This window comes from Melospiza melodia, unplaced genomic scaffold, assembly GCF_035770615.1.
Source record: "Melospiza melodia melodia isolate bMelMel2 unplaced genomic scaffold, bMelMel2.pri scaffold_54, whole genome shotgun sequence".
In the NCBI taxonomy this organism is placed as follows: domain Eukaryota; kingdom Metazoa; phylum Chordata; class Aves; order Passeriformes; family Passerellidae; genus Melospiza; species Melospiza melodia.
In genome coordinates this window covers 5,030,114-5,050,856 of record NW_026948798.1, presented here as the reverse complement: position 1 = coordinate 5,050,856, position 20,743 = coordinate 5,030,114, and the positions used below count along the sequence as shown (strand labels likewise).

Below are 20,743 nucleotides of genomic sequence, written 5' to 3'. Positions count from 1 at the left end.
TTCCCCATGCAGGGTTCGAGCAGGAGCGGGGTGACATGCAGAGCATCGCGCGCCATCACCGCCGTGTCCTCAGTGATGTCCCCAGTGCTGTCCCCAATGATGATGATGTCATTGTTGTCCCCAGGGTTCGAGCAGGAGCGGGGTGACATGCAGAGCATCGCGCGCCGTCACCGCCACGTCCCCAGTGATGTCCCCAGTGCTGTCCCCAATGATGATGATGTCATTACTGTCCCCATGCAGGGTTCGAGCAGGAGCGGGGTGACATGCAGAGCATCGCGCGCCGTCACCGCCGCGTCCCCCACGTCCTGGCCATGGCGCTGCCACCCGAGCGCGCCCAGGCCCTGCACGGGCACCGACAGCGGCGGGAGCTGCAGGGACAGCACTGCGGGGGGTAAGGGACACTGGGGACAGCACTGGGACACTGGGGGGGTTGGGGACATTGGGGACCCTGGGGGGATTGGGGACATTGGGGACACTGGGGGGGATTTGGGGTATTGGGGACCCTGGGGACATTGGGGACACTGGGGGGATTGGGGACATTGGGGACACTGGGGGGATTGGGGACATTGGGGACACTGGGGGGATTGGGGACACTGGGGGGATTGGGGACATTGGGGACACTGGGGGGATTGGGGACATTGGGGGTATTGGGGGTATTGGGGACATTGGGGACATTGGGGGGATTGGGGACATTGGGGACATTGGGGACACTGGGGGGATTGGGGACATTGGGGACATTGGGGACACTGGGGGGATTTGGGACATTGGGGGTATTGGGGACATTGGGGACATTGGGGGGATTGGGGACATTGGGGACACTGGGGGGGATTGGGGACATTGGGGACACTGGGGGGATTGGGGACATTGGGGGGATTGGGGACATTGGGGACATTGGGGGGATTGGGGACATTGGGGGACATTGGGGACACTGGGGGGATTGGGGACATTGGGGACATTGGGGACATTGGGGACATTGGGGGTATTGGGGACATTGGGGACACTGGGGGGATTGGGGACATTGGGGACACTGGGGACATTGGGGACACTGGGGGGATTGGGGACATTGGGGACACTGGGGGGATTGGGGACATTGGGGGTATTGGGGACATTGGGGACATTGGGGACATTGGGGACATTGGGGACACTGGGGGGATTGGGGACATTGGGGGTATTGGGGACATTGGGGACATTGGGGACATTGGGGACATTGGGGACACTGGGGGGATTGGGGACATTGGGGGTATTGGGGACATTGGGGACATTGGGGACATTGGGGACACTGGGGACATTGGGGACATTGGGGACATTGGGGGTATTGGGGACATTGGGGGGATTGGGGACATTGGGGACATTGGGGACATTGGGGGGATTGGGGACATTGGGGGTGTTGGGGACATTGGGGGGGCATTGGGGACATTGGGGGGACATTGGGGATGCTGGGGACCCTTCCCCAAAATCGGGACTCTGAGGACCCCCCAAATCCTCCCCAAATCCCCCATTATTCACTCAGGGAGAGCTGGGGATCCCCTGGGACCCCCAAAATCCTCCCCAATCCACCCCAAACCCTCCCCAAAGCCCACCTGGACCCCCAAACCCTCCTCAAATCCCCCATTATTCATTCAGGGAGAGCTGGGGATCTCCTGGGACCCCCATTTATCATCCTGGGACCCCCCCAAATCCTCCCCAAACCTCTCCAAAGCCCCCAGAGTCCTCCCCAAATTGCCCCCAGGGACCCCCAAAATCCTCCCCAAAACCCACCTGGACCCCAAAAATCCTCCCCCAACCTTCCCTTATTCACTCAGGGAGATCTGCAGACTCCCTGGGACCCCCCAAATTCCCCCCAAATCCCCATTTCTGACCCTGGGACCCCCCAAATCCTCCCCAAACCTTCCCTTATTCACTCAGGGAGAGCTGGGGACCCCCCAAATTCCCCCCAAATCCCCATTTCTGACCCTGGGACCCCCCAAATCCTCCCCAAACCTTCCCTTATTCACTCAGGGAGAGCTGGGGACCCCCCAAATTCCCCCCAAATCCCCATTTCTGACCCTGGGACCCCCCAAATCCTCCCCAAACCTGCCATTATTCACTCAGGGAGAGCTGGGGACCCCCTGGGACGCCCTGAATCCCCCTTAAAGCGCCCCAGATTTCCCCCAAATCCCCATTTATCACCCTGAGACCCCCCCAAATGCCCCCCAAACCCCCATTTCTGACCCTGGGACCCCCAAATGTGGCAGCCCCGAGGAGCAGAGCTGCTGTGTCCGTCCCTTGTACATCGATTTCCGCCGGGACCTGGAGTGGAAGTGGATCCACGAGCCCCGGGGGTACATGGCCAACTTCTGCGGGGGGCCCTGCTCCTACATCTGGAGCGCCGACACCCACCACACCAAGGTGGGGATTTGGGGGGTCCCACAGGGGTTTGGGGGGTCCCTGAGGGTCCCCAGCCCTCCCTGAGTGAATAACAGGGCGTTTGGGGAGGATTTGGGGGGATTTGAGGGAGTTCTGGAGGGGTTTTGGGGGATTTTGGGAGGATTTTGGGGGTCCCAGGTGGCCCTGGAGGTGTTTGGGGAGGATTTTGGGGGGTCCCAGGGTGATCAATGGGGATTTGAGGGAGTCCTTGCAGTGTCTTGGGGGGGTCCCAGAGCATCCTGGAGGGGATTTGAGGGGTCCTTTGGGGTCCCAGAGGGTTCTGGGAGGGGTTTTGGGGTGTTTGGGTGGGATTTGGGTGGGATTTGGGGGTGTTTGGGTGGGATTTGGGGGATCCTGGGGGGAGTTTGGGGTGTCCTGGAAGGGTTTCGGGGGATTTGAAGGGACTTTGGGGGTCCTGGCGCATCCTGGAGGGCATTTGAGGGGGACCTTGGGGTGTTAGGTGGGGGTCCCAGAGTGTCCTGGGAGGGGTTTTGAGGGGGATTTGGGGAGGATTTTGGGGGGTCCCAGAGGATCCGGGGTGTGTTTGGGGGCATTTTGAGGGCGTCCTTGGGGGTCCCAGAGAGTCCTGGAGGGCGTTTGGGGGCATTTAGGGGGGTTTGGGGAGGATTTGGGGAGTCCTGGGGGTGTTTAGGGGGTCATTTGGGGGGGATTCGGGGATGTTTGGGGGTGTTTGGGGTTGTCTGGGTGGGATTTGGGGGTCCTGGGGGTGTTTGGGTGGATTTGGGGGGGTTTGGGGGATCCCTGGGGGTCCTAGAGGGGCATCCGTGGGTCCTGAGGGGGGATTTGGGGGGTCCTGGGTGGGATTTGGGGCTGTTTGGGGGGTCCCCGGGGGTCCTGGAAGGGCATGCATCAGTGTGTCCTGAGGGGGATTTGGGGGGTCCTGGGTGGGTTTGGGAGGGTTTGAGGGGGGTTTGGGGAGGATTTGGGGGTCCCAGGGTGATAAATGAGGATTTGTGGGGGCCCTAGGGGGTCCCAGAAGGTCTTGAGGGGCATTTGTGGGTCCTGAGGGAGATTTGGGGCATCTTGGGGGGAGTTTGGGGGGTCCTTGGGGGCCCCAGAGGGCAGGGTCCTGGAGGGCGTTTGGGGGTTTGGGCAGGATTTGGGGGGTCTGGGTGGGTTTGGGTGGGATTTGGGGGTGGTTGATTTGGTGGGATTTGGGGTGTTTGGGGGTGTTTGGGTGGGATTTGGGGGTGTTTGGGGGTGTTTGGGTGGATTTGGGGTGGGATTTGGGGGTGTTTGGGTGGGTTTGGGTGGGAGTTTGGGGGGGTTTGGGTGGGATTGGGTGGTGTTTGGGGGTGTTTGGGTGGATTTGGGTGGGATTTGGGTGGGTTTGGTGGGATTTGGGGGATGGGGTTTGGGGGTGTTTGGGCGGGATTTGGGGGGGTCTGGGTGGGATTTGGGGGTGTTTGGGCGGGATTTGGGGGGTCTGGTGGGATTTGGGTGGATTTGGGGTGTTTGGGTGTGATTTGGGGTGTGTTTTGGGGGTGTTTGGGGGTGTGGATTTGGGGGCTCTGGGTGGGATTTGGGTGGGATTTGGGGGTGTTTGGGGGTGTTTGGGTGGGATTTGGGGGTGTTTGGGGGTGTTTGGGGGTGTTTGGGTGGGATTTGGGGGCTTGGTGGATTTGGGTGGGATTTGGGTGGAGTTTGGGGGTGTTTGGGCTGGATTTGGGGGGTCTGGGTGGGATTTGGGGTGTTTGGGGTGTTTGGGCTGATTTGGGAGGGTCTTGGGTGGGAGATTTGGGTGGGAGTTTGGGGTGACCTGGAGGATCTGGGCAAAGTTTGGGGGATCCTGGGAGGGTTTGGGGAGGATTTTGGGGGTCCCGGGGTGATAAATGGGGGTTTGTGGGGGCCCTTGGGGTCCCAGAGGGTCTTGGGGGGCATTTGGGGGGTCCTGGGTGGGTTTAGGGGAATTTGGGAGCGATTTAGGGGGGTCCTGAGGGGTCCTGGGGGTGTTTGGGGATGATTTTGGGGGGTCCTGGGGGAGTTTGGGCATTTTGGGTTATTTGGCAATTTTTGGGGCATTTTGAGGTTATTTTGGGGGCAATTTTGGGGCATTTTGAGGTTATTTTGGGGCAATTTTGGGGGCATTTTGAGGTTATTTTGGGGCAATTTTTGGGGCATTTTGAGGTTATTTTGGGGCAATTTTTGGGGCATTTGAGGTTGGCATTTTGATGGTTCTTTTGGGGCAATTTTTGGGGCATTTTGAGGTTATTTTGGGGCAATTTTTGGGGCATTTTGAGGTTATTTTGGGGCAATTTTTTGGGGCATTTTGAGGTTATTTTGGGGCAATTTTGGGGGCATTTTGAGGTTATTTTGGGGCAATTTTTGGGGCATTTTGAGGTTATTTTGGGGCAATTTTTGGGGCATTTTGAGGTTATTTTGGGGCAATTTTGGGGCATTTTGAGGTTATTTTGGGGCAATTTTTGGGTCCATTTTTTGGACATAATTTGGGTCCATTTTGGGCCATTTTTGGGTCAATTCTGGAGATATTTTGGGATTATTTTGGGTCCATTTTGGGAGCATTTTGGGTCCAGTTTTGGATCCATTTTTTAGTCCATTTTTGTGTCCATTTTGGGTCCATTTTTGGGGCATTTTGGGACCATTTTTGGGACTTTTTTGGGTCCATTTTGGGCTTTTGGGGTCCATTTTTGGGATATTTTTGGGGTCCATTTTTGTGGCATTTTGGGTCAGTTTCTGGGTCCATTTTGGGACATTTTGAGTCCATTTTTATGTTCATTTTGGAGCATTTTGGGTCAATTTTTTGGACATTTTTGGTTCATTTTTGGAGCATTTTGGGGCCATTTTTGGGTCAATTCTGGGGATATTTTGGGATTATTTTGGGTCCTTTTTGGGTCCATTTTTGGAGCATTTGGGGCAAATTTTGGGGATGTTTGGGACCATTTTTGGGTCAATTTTTGGGGCATTTTGGGTCCATTTTGGGACATTTTTTGGGTCCATTTTTGGGGTCCATTTTTTGGGTCCATTTTGGGACATTTTTTGTGTCCATTTTGGGTGGTCCATTTTTGTGAACATTTTTTGTGTCCATTTTGGGGCATTTTGGGTCCATTTTTGGGGCCAATTTTGGGGCAGTTTGGGTCCAATTGGGGGGTATTTTGGGTCCAGTTTTGGATCCATTTTTGAGTCAATTTTTTAGTCCATTTTGGGACATTTTTTGAATCAATTTTTGGGGTATTTTGTGTCAATTTTGGGACATTTTGAGTCCATTTTTGTGTCCATTTTGGGGCTTTTTGGTTCCATTTTTGGAACATTTTTGGGTCCATTTTGGGGCATTTTGGGTCCATTTTTGGGGCCAATTTTGGGGCATTTTGGGGTCCATTTTTGGGGCCAATTTTGGGGCATTTTGGGTCCATTTTTAGGTCCACTTTGGGGCATTTTGTCGCCATTTGGGACATTTTTAGGTCCAGTTTTGGGTCCATTTTGGGGCCGTTTTTGGGTCAGTTCTGGGGATATTTAGGGATTATTTTGGGTCCTTTTTTGGAGCATTTTGGGGCCATTTTGGGCCCAGTTTTGGATCCAATTTTGGGGCATTTTTGATGCATTTTGGGGACAATGTTGGGACCATTTTTAGGTCCATTTTTGGGCCATTTTGGGGCCATTTTTGGATGCATTTTAGGGATATTTTGTCGTCGTTTTTGTCTTATTTTGGGGTTATTTTGTGGTGTATTTTGAGGATATTTTTGTGAATTTTGGAGTCATTTTGAGAGTATTTTGGGTGCATTTGGGGATGTATTTTGAGTGTATTGGAGGTGTGTTTTGAGAGTATTTTGGGGTCGTTTTGTGGTGTATTTGGGGGTATTTTCTGGTGTATTTTTGGGTGTATTTGGGACATATTTTGGGCTGGTTTTGGGTGTATTTTGGGGCTATTTTGTGGTTATTTTAGGATGTGTTTTGCAGCTATTTCAGGCTCATTTTGGGGTTATTTTGTGGTGTATTTTGGTGTATTTGGGGCATATTTTAGGATGCATTTTGGGGTTATTCTGGGACATGAATTTCTGCTCTATTTTGGCTCTATCACATCTGCATTTCCGAGGCTCCTTCCTGGTGTATTTTGGGTCCATTTCCCTTCATTTTGGGTCCATATTTGGATTCATTCTGGGCATATTTTGGGGTCATCTTTTGCTGAATTTTGGGTCCATTTTGCTGCATTTTGGTTCCATTTTCATCCCAAATTCCCCATTTTTCTGCCCCCAGGTGCTGGCCCTGTACAACCTGCACAGCCCGGGGAGTTTGGGGCATTTTGGGCCATTTTGGGTCATTTTTTGATGCAATCTGGGGATATTTTGGGTCCATTTTGGGTCCATTTCTGGGATATTTTGGGTCCATTTTGGGTCCATTTCTGGGATATTTTGCGTCCATTTTGGGTCCATTTTTGGATGCTTTTTGGGGATATTTTGGGTCCATTTTGGGACTTTTTGGGGTCCATTTTTGGGTTATTTTGGGTCCATTTTTGGGGATATTTTGGGTCCATTTTGGGTCCAGTTTTGAGGATATTTTGGAGATATTTTGGGTCCATTTTGGGTCCATTTCTGGGATATTTTGGGTCCATTTTGGGTCCATTTCTGGGATATTTTGGGTCCATTTTGGGTCCATTTCTGGGATATTTTGGGTCCATTTTGGGTCCATTTTTGGATGCTTTTTGGGGATATTTTGGGTCCATTTTGGGACTTTTTGGGGTCCATTTTTGGGTTATTTTGGGTCCATTTTTGGGGATATTTTGGGTCCATTTTGGGTCCAGTTTTGAGGATATTTTGGAGATATTTTGGGTCCATTTTGCAGCGAATTTCAGACTCATTTTGGGGTAATTTTAGGATGGATTTTGTAGATATTTTGGGTGTATTTTGGGCTTATTTTGTGGTGTATTTTAGGATGTATTTTGCAGAAATTTTTGGTATATTTTGAAGGCATTTTGAGGTGTATTTTGATGGTACTTTGGTGTATTTGGGGTTATTTTGGGTGTATTTTTGGGTGTATTTTGGGTCATTTTGGGGCAATTTTGGGACATATTTTTCAGATATTTTGGCCATATCTCAGCTGCATTTCCGAGGCTCCTTTTCAGTCTATTCTGGCTGAATTTTGGGTCCATTTTCCTGCATTTTGGGTCCATTTTCATCCCAAATTCCCCATTTTTCTGCCCCCAGGTGCTGGCCCTGTACAACCTGCACAGCCCGGGGGGTTTGGGGCATTTTGGGTCCATTTTGGGTCATTTTTTGGATGCAATCCGGGGATATTTTGGGTCCATTTTTGAGGATATTTTGGAGATATTTTGGGTCCATTTTGCAGTGTATTTCAGCTCATTTTGGGGTTATTTTAGGATGGATTTTGAGAGAATTTTGGGTGTATTTGGGGCTTTATTTGGGGCTGTATTTTGGGTGTATTTTGAGAGTATTTTGGGGTCATTTTGGGGCTATTTTGTGGTGTGTTTTAGGATGTATTTTGCAGAAATTTTTGGTATGTTTTGAAGGCATTTTGAGGTGTATTTTGAAGGTATTTTGGTGTATTTGGGGTGTATTTCTGGGGGTTGTTTTCAGGCGTATTTGTGGTGTATTTTGGGTTTATTTTGAGCGTATTTTGGTGTATCTTGGGGTTGTTTTGTGGTTATTTTTCTGGTTATTTTGTGGTGGATTTTGGGAGTATTTTGGTGTATTTGGGGCATATTTAGGGATGGATTTTGGGGTTGTTTTGGGACATATCTGAAGCGTATTCTGGTTTATTTTAAGTGAGCTTATTTTCAGTGTATTCTGGCTGAATTTTGGGTCCATTTTCCTGCATTTTGGGTCCATTTTCATCCCAAATTCCCCATTTTTCTGCCCCCAGGTGCTGGCCCTGTACAACCTGCACAGCCCAGGGGGTTTGGGGCATTTTGGGTCCATTTTGTGTCCATTTTGGGGATAATTTGGGTCCATTTTGGGCGCATTTTTGGGGATATTTTGGGTCCATTTTGTGTTCATTTTGGGTCCATTGTGGGTCCATTTTTGGGTTATTTTTGTTCCATTTAGGGTCCATTTTTCGGTGCATTTTGGGGTCATTTTGGGTCTATTTTGCAGCGTATTTCAGGCTCGTTTTGCAGTAATTTTAGGATGGATTTTGGGAGTATTTTGGGGTTATTTTGGGTGTATTTGCGGTGTTCATTGGGGTTATTTTAGGATGTATTTAGGGTGTATTTTGAGGGTATTTTGGGGTAGTTTTGGGGTGTATTTTGAGAGTATTTTGGGGGTATTTAGGGTGTATTTTGGGGCTGTTTTGGGCTGCATTTGTGCTGTATTTTGAGAGTATTTTGAGGTCATTTTGGAATGTATTTTGGGGTGTATTTCGCAGCCATTTTGGATATATCACATTTGCATTTCCAAGGCTCTTTTTCAGCGTATTGTGGCTGAATTTTGGGTCCATTTCTCTGCATTTTTGTTCCATTTTCCCCCCAAATTCCCCATTTTTCCCTCCCCAGGTGCTGGCCCTGTACAACCTGCACAACCCCGGCGCCTCGGCCGCACCGTGCTGCGTCCCACAGAGCCTGGAGCCGCTGCCCATCGTTTACTACGTGGGGCGCAAGGCACGCGTGGAGCAGCTCTCGGGGATGGTAGTCAGCGCCTGCAAGTGCAGCTGACCCCAAAACCGCCCAAAATCCACCCCAAAAAATCCCCATCCCACCCCTAAAAATTTCTACATTTACCCCAAGAAGTTCCTGGCTTTGTTGGACCAATAAATTTTATTTAATTTCTAATTTTTGGTGGGTTTTGTCTTCAAATATCCTCCACAAAAAAAGCCCCAAATCCACTGAAAAATCCCCCTAATCCCCCCTGGAAAATCCTCCCAAAATAAACCCCAAATCCTCCTGAAAATCCCCCAAAATCCACCCCAGAAAAATCCCCAAATTCCCCCAAAATCCACCTCCAAAATCCCCCAAAATCCCCCAAAAATGCAATCCAAAATTGCCCCAAATCTATCCCAAAAAATCCCCACCCCCAAAATTTCCACATTTACCCTGAGAAGTTCCTGGCTTTGTTGGGCCAATGAATTTTATTTAATTTCTAATTTTTTGCTGGTTTTTACCTCCAAAAATGCCAAAAAATCCACCACAAAAAGCTCCAAGAGCCTCCAAAAACTCTTCACAAAAATCCCCCAAATCCCCCCAAAATCTTGCCCAAATCCCCCCAAAAAACCCAAAATCCCCAAAGTTCCACCCCCAAAACCCCAAAATCCCCCCTAAAAACCCCCAAAATCTTCCACAAAATCCACCTCAAAAAAAACCAAAATTCCCAAAATCTCCCCCAAAATCCCCACCCAAAAAACCCAAAATCTTCCCCAAATTCACCCCTAAAATCCCCCAAATCCACCCCAAAATCCACCCCCCAAAAATCCCTAACCCCAAACACCCCAAACCCCAAATCCTGAAAATCCCAAACCCCAAAACCCCAAATCCCCAAACAGCCCAAAACCCCAAACCCCAAAATCCCCAAAGCCTCAAATCCTAAAAATCCCAAACCCAAAAATCCCAAACCCCAAACACCCCTAAATACCAAAACCACAAAAATCCCAGAACCTCAAATCCCAAAAATCCCAAACCCCAAATCCCAAACCCCCCAAACCCCAAATCCACAAAACCCCAAAACCTGAATATCCCAAACAGCCCCAAAATCCCAAACCCCAAAAACCCCAAACACAAAAATTCCAAACCCCAAAAACCCCAAATCCCAAACCCCAAAAATCCCAAACCCAAAAACCCCAACCCCCAAATCCACAAAACCCCAAATCCTGAAAATCCCAAACCCCAAAAACTCCAAACCCCAAATCCCAAACCCACAAAACTCCAAATCCCCTAAAAATCCCAAACCCCAAAAACACCAAATCCACAAATCCCCAAATCCTGAAAATCCCAAACAGCCCCAAATCCCAAACCCCAAATCCCAAACCCCCAAAAATCCCAAACCCCAAATCCACAAAATCCCAAACCCCAAAATCCCCAAACCCCAAATCCCAAACCCCTAAAAATCCCAAACCCCAAATCCACAAAATCCCAAACCCCAAAATCCCCAAACCCCAAATCCCAAACCCACAAAATCCCAGACCCACAAAACTCCAAATCCCCCAAAAGTCCCGAACCCCAAAAACACCAAATCCCAACCCCCAAATTCGAAAATCACAAATCCTGAAAATCCCAAACCCCAAAAACCCCAAACCCCCAAATCACCAAACCCAAAAATCCCCAACCCCAAAAATCTCCAATCCCAAACCCCAAATCCTGAAAATCCCAAACCTCAAAAACCCCGAACCCCAAAAATCCCAAACCCCAAATCCACACAACCCCAAATCCTGAAAATCTAAAACCTCAAAAACCCCAAACCCCAAATCCCAAACAGCCCCAAATCCCAAACCCCAAAAACCCCAAATCCCCCAAAAACCCAAACCCCAAAAACCCCAAATCCTGAAAATCCCAAACCCCAAAAACCCCAAATCCGAAAATCCCAAATCCTGAAAATCCCAAACCCCAAAACCCCAACCCCCAAATCCCTAACCCCAAACACCAAACCCCAAAAACCCCAAAGCCCAAAAAACCCAAACCCCAAACCCGGGGCTGGGGGATTTGGGCAGGATTTTATAGGATTTTTAATAGGATTGGTAAAGGAATTTTAATAGGATTTTTAATAGGATTGTTTAATTTTTTAATAGCATTTTTATGGGATTTTTTAAATGGGATTTTTTAATAGGACTGTTACAGGATTTTATAGGATTTGTCGATAGGATTGTTATAGGATTGTTGTAGGATTCTTAATAGGATTTTTTTATAGGATTGTTATAGCATTTTAATAGGATTTTTAATCGGATTGTTAGAGGATTATAATAATCCTATGTAATAGGATTTTTAGATTGGATTTTTTAATGGGATTTTTTAATAGGATTGTTATAGGATTTTTATAGAATTTATATAGGATTTTAATAGGATTTTTAATAGGATTGTTATAGGATTTTAATAGGATTTTTTAATAAGATTGTTAGAGGATTCTTATAGGATTTTTAATTCGATTGCCATAGGATTTTTAATACGATTTTTAAATAGGATTGTTATAGGATTTTTTGTAGGATTGTTTTAGGATTTTTATAGAATTCATACAGGATTTTAATAGGATTTTTAATAAGGTTGTTATAGGACTTTAATAGGATTTTTAATAGGATTGTTTAATTTTTATAAGGATTTTAATAGTATTTTAACTATGATTCTTAATAGGATTTTCTATAGGATTGTTATAGGAATTTTATATAGGATGGTTATAGGATTTTATTAGGATTTTTAATAAGATTTTTCAATAGGATTGTTACAGGATTATGAAAGGATTTTTTAATAGGACTGTCATAGGATTTCTATGGGGTTGTTAATAGGATTTTTTAATGGGATTGTTATAGGATTGTTATAGGATTTTTATATAGGATTTTTTATAGGATTTAATAGGATTTTCAATAGGACTTTCACAAGATTTAATAGGATTGTTATAGGATATTTAATGGGATTATTATAGAATTGTTAATAGGATTGTTAGAGGATTTTTAGAGGGTTTTTAATGGGATTGCCATAGGATTTTTAATAGAATTTTTTAACAGGATTGTTATAAGATTTTTAATAAGGCACTGCTTTCTGTCAGTTGGCGAGCTGCGCACACAATCCCAGAGTTGTACAGCTTCCTTATTTACTTTTCTGAAGCTCCCGGAGGCGAAGGAGCGGCTTCGTCGCGCAAAGACAATCGGGCGGGTCACAGTGCTCTCCGGAGCGCGGCTTCTCATAAGGAGCGCACGGGAGCAGCACTTAGCGCCGGAGAGCACCGTACCTTCGTCTTTAGCGCCTCTTATCGTCTAAATCTTACCAAAAAGCTGTTCCACTATGTCTAGCAAGGGGAAACTGTGCCAGCAGAGAAAACATCTCCCATCGTGCCCTACAAGTTGCACGGAAGCCTGCTGACTGTTTGGCAAGAAGAAAAGCAAAGTTGTCCAAATCGCCTTCCAATCGAATGTTCATGTGATTGGAAAAGGCAGAAGCCTGGTAAGGTACTGTTTTCTATCCGTATGCAAGGTGCCCACACAATCCCAGTGTTGTGCAGCTTTCTTCTTCACCATTACGAAGCTGCCGCTCTCTCCGGCTCTCAGGAGGGGAAGAAGCGGCTTCCTCGCCCAAAGACGGTTGTGCCGGTCACAGTGCTCTCCTGAGCGCGGCTTCAGCAGAAAGACAGCCGGGAGAGACGCTTACGTCCGGGAGCTCCGCAATTTCGTCTTCAGCGTCTCTTGTCGTCTACATCTTAGCAAAAAGCTTTTCCACTAAGACTGGCAAGAAGAAACGGTTCCAGCAAAGAAAACATCTCCCCTCGCCTTCTTGAAGTTGCACGGAGGTCTAGAGAGTGTTTAAAAAGAAGAAAAAGAAATTTGTCCAAAACACCTTCCAATCGAATGTTCATGTGATTGGAAAAGGCAGGAGCATGGTAAGGTAGTGTTTTCAATCCGTTTGATAGCTGTGAAACAATGCCTCTCTTTGCAGCTTCCTTCTTCACCTTTACGAAGCTGCCGCTCTCTGCGGCGATCGCAGGCGAAGAAGCGGCTTCTTTGTGCAACGACGGTTGTGCAGGTGACAGCGCTCTCCTGAGCGCGGCTTCAGCAGAAAGACAGCCGGGAGAGATGCTTAGCTCCGGGGAGCCCTGCATTTTCGTCTTTAGCGTCTCTTGTCGTCTACATCTTAGCAAAAAGCTTTTCCGCTATGACTGGCAAGAAGAAACTGTTCCAGCAAAGAAAACATCTCTCATTACCTTCTAGATGTTTCAGGGAGGTCTGCAGAGCGTATGGGAAGAAGAAAGAGCAATTTTTCCAAAGCACCTTCAATCGAATGTTCATGTGATTGGAAAAGGCAGGAGAATGGAAAGGTAGTGTTTCCTATCCGTTTGCAAGCTGTGAAACAATGCCTCTCTTGTGCAGCTTCCTTCTTCACCTTTACGAAGCTGCCGCTCTCTCCGGCGCTCGCAGGTGAAGAAGCGGCTTCTCTGCGCAACGACGGTTGTGCAGGTGACAGTGCTCTCCTGAGCGCGGCTTCAGCAGAAAGACAGCCGGGAGAGACGCTTAGCTCCGGGGTGCTCCGTAATTTTGTCTTTAGCGTCTCTTCTCGTCTACATCTTAGCAAAAATCGTTTCCAGGATGTCTGGCAAGGACGAACTGTGCCAGAACAAAAAGCATCTCCCATCGTCTTCTAGAAGTAACATGGTGGTCTGAAGAGTGTTTCCAAGAAGAAAAAGAAAGTTGTCCAAAACACCTTCCAATCGAATGCTCGTGTGATTGGAAAAGGCAGGAGCACGGTAAGGTACTGTTTTTTTTTCGTTTGCAAGCAGCGCACACAATTCCAGTGTTGTGCAGCTTTCTTCTTCACCATTACGAAGATGCCGCTCTCTCCGGCTCCCAGAGGCGAAAAGGCGGATTCTTCACCCAAAGACGATTGTGCCGGTCACATTGCTCTCCTTGAGGGCTGCTTCTGCAGAAAGACGCCCAGGAGCGGCGCTTAGATAGGGGAGCTTCGCAACTAGTCTTTGGCGACTCTTCTCGTCTACATCTTAGCAAAAAGCTTTTCCATTATGTCTGGCAAGGAAAACTGTGCCAGAACCAAAAGCATCTCCCATCGTCTTCTAGAAATTACATGGTAATCGGAAGAGTGTTTGCAAGAAGAAAAAGAAAGATGCCCAAAACACCTTCGAATGAAATGCCCATCTGTTTGGAAAGGCAGGACCGTGTTAAGATGCTGTTTCCTATCCGTTTGCGAGCTGTGAAATAATGCCACTCTTGTGCAGCTTCCTTCTTCACCTTTACGAAGCTGCCGCTCTCTCCGGCGCTCACAGGCGAAGAAGCGGCTTCTTTGCGCAACGACGGTTGTGCAGGTGACAGTGCTCTCCTGAGCGCGGCTTCAGCAGAAAGACAGCTGGGAGAGACGCTTAGCTCTCGGGTGCTCCGCATTTTCGTCTTTAGCGTCTCTTCTCGTCTACATCTTAGCAAAAAGCTTTTCCACTATGACTGGCAAGGAGAAACTGTTCCAGCAAAGAAAACATCTCTCATTACCTTCTAGATGTTTCAGGGAGGTCTAGGGAGTGTTTAAAAGAAGAAAAAGTAATTTTTCCAAAACACCTTCCAATCGAATGTTCATGTGATTGGAAAAGGCAGGAGCATGGTAAGGCAGTGTTTTCAATCCGTTTGATAGCTGTGAAACAATGCCTCTCTTTGCAGCTTCCTTCTTCACCTTTACGAAGCTGCCGCTCTCTCCTGCGCTCGCAGGCGAAGAAGCGGCTTCTTTGCGCAACGATGGTTGTGCAGGTGACAGTGCTCTCCTGAGCGCGGCTTCAGCAGAAAGACAGCCGGGAGAGACGCTTAGCTCCGGGGTGCTCCGCAATTTCGTCTTTAGCGTCTCTTCTCGTCTACATCTTAGCAAAAATCATTTCCAGGATGTCTGGTAAGGACGAACTATGCCAGAAGAAAAAGCATCTCCCATCGTCTTCTAGACGTAACATGGTAGTCTGAAGAGTGTTTCCAAGAAGAAAGAGAAATTTTTCCAAAACACCTTCCAATCGATTGTTCATGTGATTGGAAAGGCAGGAGCATGATAAGGCAGTGATTTCAATCCGTTTGATAGCTGTGAAATAATGCCTCTCCTTGCAGCTTCCTTCTTCGCCTTTACGAAGCTGCCGCTCTCTCCGGCGCTCGCAGGCGAAGAAGCGGCTTCTTTGTGCAACGACGGTTGTGCAGGTGACAGTGCTCTCCTGAGCGCGGCTTCAGCATAAAGTCAGCCGGGAGAGACGCTTAGCTCCGGGGTGCTCCGCAATTTCGTCTTTAGCGTCTCTTCTCGTCTACATCTTAGCAAAAATCGTTTCCAGGATGTCTGTCGAGGACGAACTGTTCCAGAACCAAAGCATCTCCCATCGTCTTCTAGAAGTAACATGGTGGTCTGAAGAGTGTTTCCAAGAAGAAAAGAAAGTTGTCCAAAACACCTTCCAATCGAATGTTCATGTGATTGGAAAAGGCAGGAGCACGGTAAGGTACTGGTTTTTTTTCGTTTGCAAGCAGCGCACACAATTCAGTGTTGTGCAGCTTTCTTCTTCACCATTACGAAGATGCCGCTCTCTCCGGCTCCCAGAGGCGAAGAGGCGGATTCTCGCCCAAAGACGATTGTGCTGGTCACATTGCTCTCCTTGAGGGCTGCTTCTGCAGATAGACGCCCAGGAGCGGCGCTTAGATAGGGGAGCTTCGCAACTAAGTCTTTGGCGACTCTTCTCGTCTACGTCTTAGCAAAAAGCTTTTCCATTATGTCTGGCAAGGAAAACTGTGCCAGAACCAAAAGCATCTCCCATCGTCTTCTAGAAATTACATGGTAGTCTGAGAGTGTTTGCAAGAAGAAAAAGGAAGATGCCCAAAACACCTTCGAATGAAATGCCCATCTGTTTGGAAAAGGCAGGACCGTGTTAAGATACTGTTTCCTATCTGTTTGCAAGCGTTGAAATAATGCCACTCTTGTGCAGCTTCCTTCTTCACCATTACGAAGATACCGCACTCTCCTGCTCTAGCAGGCGAAGAAGCGGCTTCTATGCGCAACAACGGTTGTGCAGGTCACAGTGCTCTTCTCCTGAGCGCGGCTTCATCAGATAGACTGCCGTGAGCGATGCTCACCTCCGGGGAGCCCTGCATTTTCGTCTTTAGCGTCTCTTGTCGTCTACATCTTAGCAAAAAGCTTTTCACTATGACTGCCAAGGAGAAACTGTTCCAGCAAAGAAAACATCTCTCATTACCTTCTAGATGTTTCAGGGAGGTCTGCAGAGTGTATGGGAAGAAGAAAGAGAAATTTCTCCAAAGCACCTTCCAATCGAATGTTCATGTGATTGGAAAAGCAGGAGCATGGTAAGGTAGTGTTTTTCAATCCGTTTGATAGCTGTGAAACAATGCCTCTCTTGTGCAGCTTCCTTCTTCACCTTTACGAAGCTGCCGCTCTCTCCGGCGCTCGCAGGCGAAGAAGCGGCTTCTTTGCGCAACGACGGTTGTGCAGGTGACAGCGCTCTCCTGAGCGCGGCTTCAGCAGAAAGACAGCCGTGATCGACGCTCACCTGCGGGGAGCCCTGCATTTTCGTCTTTCGCGTCTCTTGTCGTCTACATCTTAGCAAAAAGCTTTTCTAGTATGACTGGCAAGAAGAAACTGTTCCAGCAAAGAACACATCTCCCGTCGCCTTCTTGAAGTTGCACGAGGTCTAGTAACTGTTTGCAAGAAGAAAAAGAAAGTTGTCCAAAACACCTTCCAATCGAATGCTCGTGTGATTGGAAAAGGCAGGAGCATGGTAAGGCAGTGTTTTCAATCCGTTTGATAACTGTGAAACAATGCCTCTCTTGTGCAGCTTCCTTCTTCACCTTTACGAAGCTGCCGCTCTCTGCGGCGCTCGCAGGCGAAGAAGCGGCTTCTCTGCGCAACGACGGTTGTGCAGGTGACAGTGCTCTCCTGAGCGCGGCTTCAGCAGAAAGACAGCGGGAGAGACGCTTAGCTCCGGGGTGCTCCGTTATTTCGTCTTTAGCGTCTCTTCTCGTCTACATCTTAGCAAAAATCGTTTCCAGGATGTCTGACAAGGACGAACTGTGCCAGAACCAAAAGCATCTCCCATCGTCTTCTAGAAGTAACATGGTGGTCTGAAGAGTGTTTCCAAGAAGAAAAAGAAAGTTGTCCAAAACACCTTCCAATCGAATGTTCATGTGATTGGAAAAGGCAGGAGCACGGTAAGGTACTGGTTTTTTTCGTTTGCAAGCCGCGCACACAATTCCAGTGTTGTGCAGCTTTCTTCTTCACCATTACGAAGATGCCGCTCTCTCCGGCTCCCAGAGGCGAAGAGGCGGATTCTTCGCCCAAAGACGATTGTGCCGGTCACATTGCTCTCCTTGAGGCTGCTTCTGCAGATAGACGCCCAGGAGCGGATCTTAGATAGGGGAGCTTCGCAACTAAGTCTTTGGCGACTCTTCTCGTCTACATCTTAGCAAAAGCTTTTCCATTATGTCTGGCAAGGGAAAACTGTGCCAGAACCAAAAGCATCTCCCATCGTCTTCTAGAAATTACATGGTAGTCTGAAGAGTGCTTGCAAGAAGAAAAAGGAAGATGCCCAAAACACCTTCGAATGAAATGCCCATCTGTTTGGAAAAGGCAGGACCGTGTTAAGATACTGTTTCCTATCCGTTTGCAAGCGTTTGAAATAATGCACTCTTGTGCAGCTTCCTTCTTCACCTTTACGAAGATACCGCACTCTCCTGCTCTAGCAGGCGAAGAAGCGGCTTCTATGCGCAACAACGGTTGTGCAGGTCACAGTGCTCTTCTCCTGAGCTGTGCTCTTCTCCTGAGCGCGGCTTCATCAGATAGACAGCCGTGAGCGATGCTCACCTCCGGGGAGCCCTGCATTTTCGTCTTTAGCGTCTCTTGTCGTCTACATCTTAGCAAAAAGCTTTTCCACTATGACTGCCAAGGAGAAACTGTTCCAGCAAAGAAAACATCTCTCATTACCTTCTAGATGTATCAGGGAGATCTGCAGAGCGTATGGGAAGAAGAAAGAGAAATTTTTCCAAAGCACCTTCCAATCGAATGTTCATGTGATTGGAAAAGGCAGGAGCATGGTAAGGTAGTGTTTTCAATCCGTTTGATAGCTGTGAAACAATGCCTCTCTTTGCAGCTTCCTTCTTCACCTTTACGAAGCTGCCGCTCTCTGCGGCGCTCGCAGGCGAAGAAGCGGCTTCTTTGCGCAACGACGGTTGTGCAGGTGACAGTGCTTCTCGAAATCCCAATTTCCCCATTTTTCCCAATTTCCCCATTTCCCCATTTCTCCCATTTTCCCCAATTGCCCCATTTTCCCCATTTTCCCAATTTCCCCAATTTCCCCATTTTCCAAAATCCCAATTTCCCCATTTTCCCCAAAATCCCCATTTTCCCCAAAAATCGCCATTTTCCCCAATTTCCCCAATTTCCCAATTTCCCCATTTTCCCCAAAATCCCCATTTTCCCAAAAATCGCCATATTTCCCCATTTTCTCAATTTCCCTATTTCCCCATTTTTCTCAAAATCCGAATTTTCCCCATTTTTCCCAATTTCCCCATTTCTCCCAAAATCCCCGTTTTCCCCAATTTCCCCATTCCCCCAAAATCCCAATTTCCCCATTTTTCCCAATTTCTACATTTTCCCCAAAATGGGAAAATGGGAAATTGGGAGAATGGGGAAATGGGGGGAAATGGGGATTTTGGGAAAAATGGGGAGAAATGGGGAAATTGGGAAAAATGGTGAAATTGGGATTTTGAGAAAAATGGGGGAAATAGGGAAATTGAGAAAATGGGGAAATATGGCGATTTTTGGGAAAAATGGGGAAATTGGGAAAATGGGGAAATTGGGGAAAATTTGGATTTGGGGGAAAATCGGGAAATTGGGCAATTGGGGGAATTGGGGAAATCGGAAAAATGGCGATTTTGGGGAAAATGGGGATTTTGCAGAAATGGGGATTTTGGGAAAAATGGGGAAATGGGGAAATTGGGAAAAATGGGGATTTTGGGGAAATTGGGAAAAATGGGGATTTTGGGGAAATTGGGAAAATGGGGAAATTGGGAAATTGAGAAAATGGGGAAAATGGGAAAAATGGCGATTTTGGGGAAAATGGGGATTTTGCGGAAATGGGGAAATTGGGAAAAATGGGAAAATGGGGAAATTGGGAAAATGGGGAAATGGGGGGAAATGGGGATTTTGGGAAAAATGGTGAGAAATGGGGAAATTGGGATTTTTGGTAAAAATGGGGAAATGGGGAGAAATGGGGAAATTGCGAAAATTGGAGAAATTGGGGAAATGGGGATTTTGGAAAAATTCGGAAAAATGGTGATTTTGGGGAGATGGGGATTTGGGGAAATTGGAAAAAATGTGAAAATTGGGATTGTGGGGAAAAATGGGGATTTAGGGGAGATGGGGAAATTGGAAAAATGGGGAATTAGGATTAGGGAAAATGGGAAAATGGGGAAATTGGGAAAATGGGGATTTTGGAAAAATGGGGAAATGGAGAGAAATGGGGAAATTGGTGAAATTGGAGAAATTGGGGAAATTGGGATTTTGGGAAAAATGGGGAAATGTGGAAATTGGGAAATGGAGATTTTGAGAAAATGGGAAAATGGGGAAATTGGGGAAATGAGGAAATTGGGAATATTGGGATTTTTGGGGAAAAATAATGGGGATTTTGGGAAATGGGGAAAATGGGGAAATTGGAAAAATGGGGAAAATGGGGATTTTGGGAAAAATGGGAAATTTCCCATTTTCCCAAAATCCCCATTTTTCCCAATTTACCCATTTCTCAATTTCCCAATTTTCCCATTTTCCCCAAAATTCCAATTTTCCCCAATTTTCCCCAATTTCCCCATTTTCCCATTTTCCCAAAATCCCCATTATTCCATTTTCCCCATTTTCCCATTTTCCCCAATTTCCCCAATTTCCCCATTTTTCCCAAAATCCCTATTTCCCCATTTTTCCCAATTTGCCATCTCCCCAAAATGCCAATATCCCCATTTTTCCCAAAATCCCAAATTTTCCCAATTTCCCCAAAATCCCCATTTTTCCCAAAATCCCTATTATTCCCATTTTCCCCATTTCCCCATTTTCCCCATTTCCCCAATTTCCCCCAATTTCCCCATTTTCCCAAATCCCCTATTTCCCCATTTTTCCCAATTTGCCATCTCCCCAAAATGCCCAATATCCCCATTTTCCCAAAATCCCAAATTTTCCCAATTTCCCATTTCCCCCAATTTCCCCCAAATCCCCATTTTTCCCAAATCCCCATTTCCCCCAAAATCTCCATTTACCCATTTTCCAAATTCCCCATTTTCCCAAAACCCAGTTCCCCATTTTCCCCAATTCCCCATTTCCCAATTCCCCAATTTTCCCAAAATCCCAATTTTCCCCCAATTTCCCCATTTTCCCAATTTCCCCATTTTCCCCCAAATCCACATTTTCCCCAATTCCCCAATTTTCCCCAATTTCCCCAAATCCCCCAATTTCCCCAAAATCCCCATTTTTCCAAAATCCCCATTTTCACAAGTTTCCAATTCCCCCAAAATCCCCATTTTCCCCAAATCCCCATTTTCCCATTTTCCCAATTTCCCCATTTTCCCAAAATCCCCCAATTTCCCCCAATTTCCCATTTTCCCCAATTCCCATTTCCCCAAAATCGCCATTTTCCCCAATTCCCCAATTTTACTCAATTTCCCAATTTCCCCATTTTTCTTAAAATCCCAATTTCCCCAT

At 47.2% G+C, this 20,743-nt stretch overlaps 1 protein-coding gene across 1 annotated transcript; it reads left to right on the top strand.

The window, feature by feature from the left end:
- Positions 1-7: 7 nt before the first annotated feature.
- On the top strand, positions 8-9,166 carry LOC134413833 (transforming growth factor beta-1 proprotein-like). Its single transcript, XM_063147877.1, has 3 exons — positions 8-391; positions 2,235-2,388; positions 8,891-9,166. The coding sequence occupies exons 1-3, from the start codon at positions 264-266 to the stop codon at positions 9,047-9,049; spliced, it is 441 nt and encodes a 146-aa protein (XP_063003947.1). The 5' UTR covers positions 8-263; the 3' UTR covers positions 9,050-9,166.
- Positions 9,167-20,743: the final 11,577 nt, after the last annotated feature.

Excerpts from the sequence above, each read along its gene's own strand:
- LOC134413833 (XM_063147877.1), top strand. The coding sequence starts at position 264 with ATGCAGAGCATCGCGCGCCGTCACCGCCGCGTCCCCCACGTCCTGGCC. Across the intron at positions 392-2,234 it reads CAGGGACAGCACTGCGGGGG|CCCCGAGGAGCAGAGCTGCT; the intron begins GTAAGGGACACT and ends CAAATGTGGCAG. Across the intron at positions 2,389-8,890 it reads CCGACACCCACCACACCAAG|GTGCTGGCCCTGTACAACCT; the intron begins GTGGGGATTTGG and ends TTCCCTCCCCAG.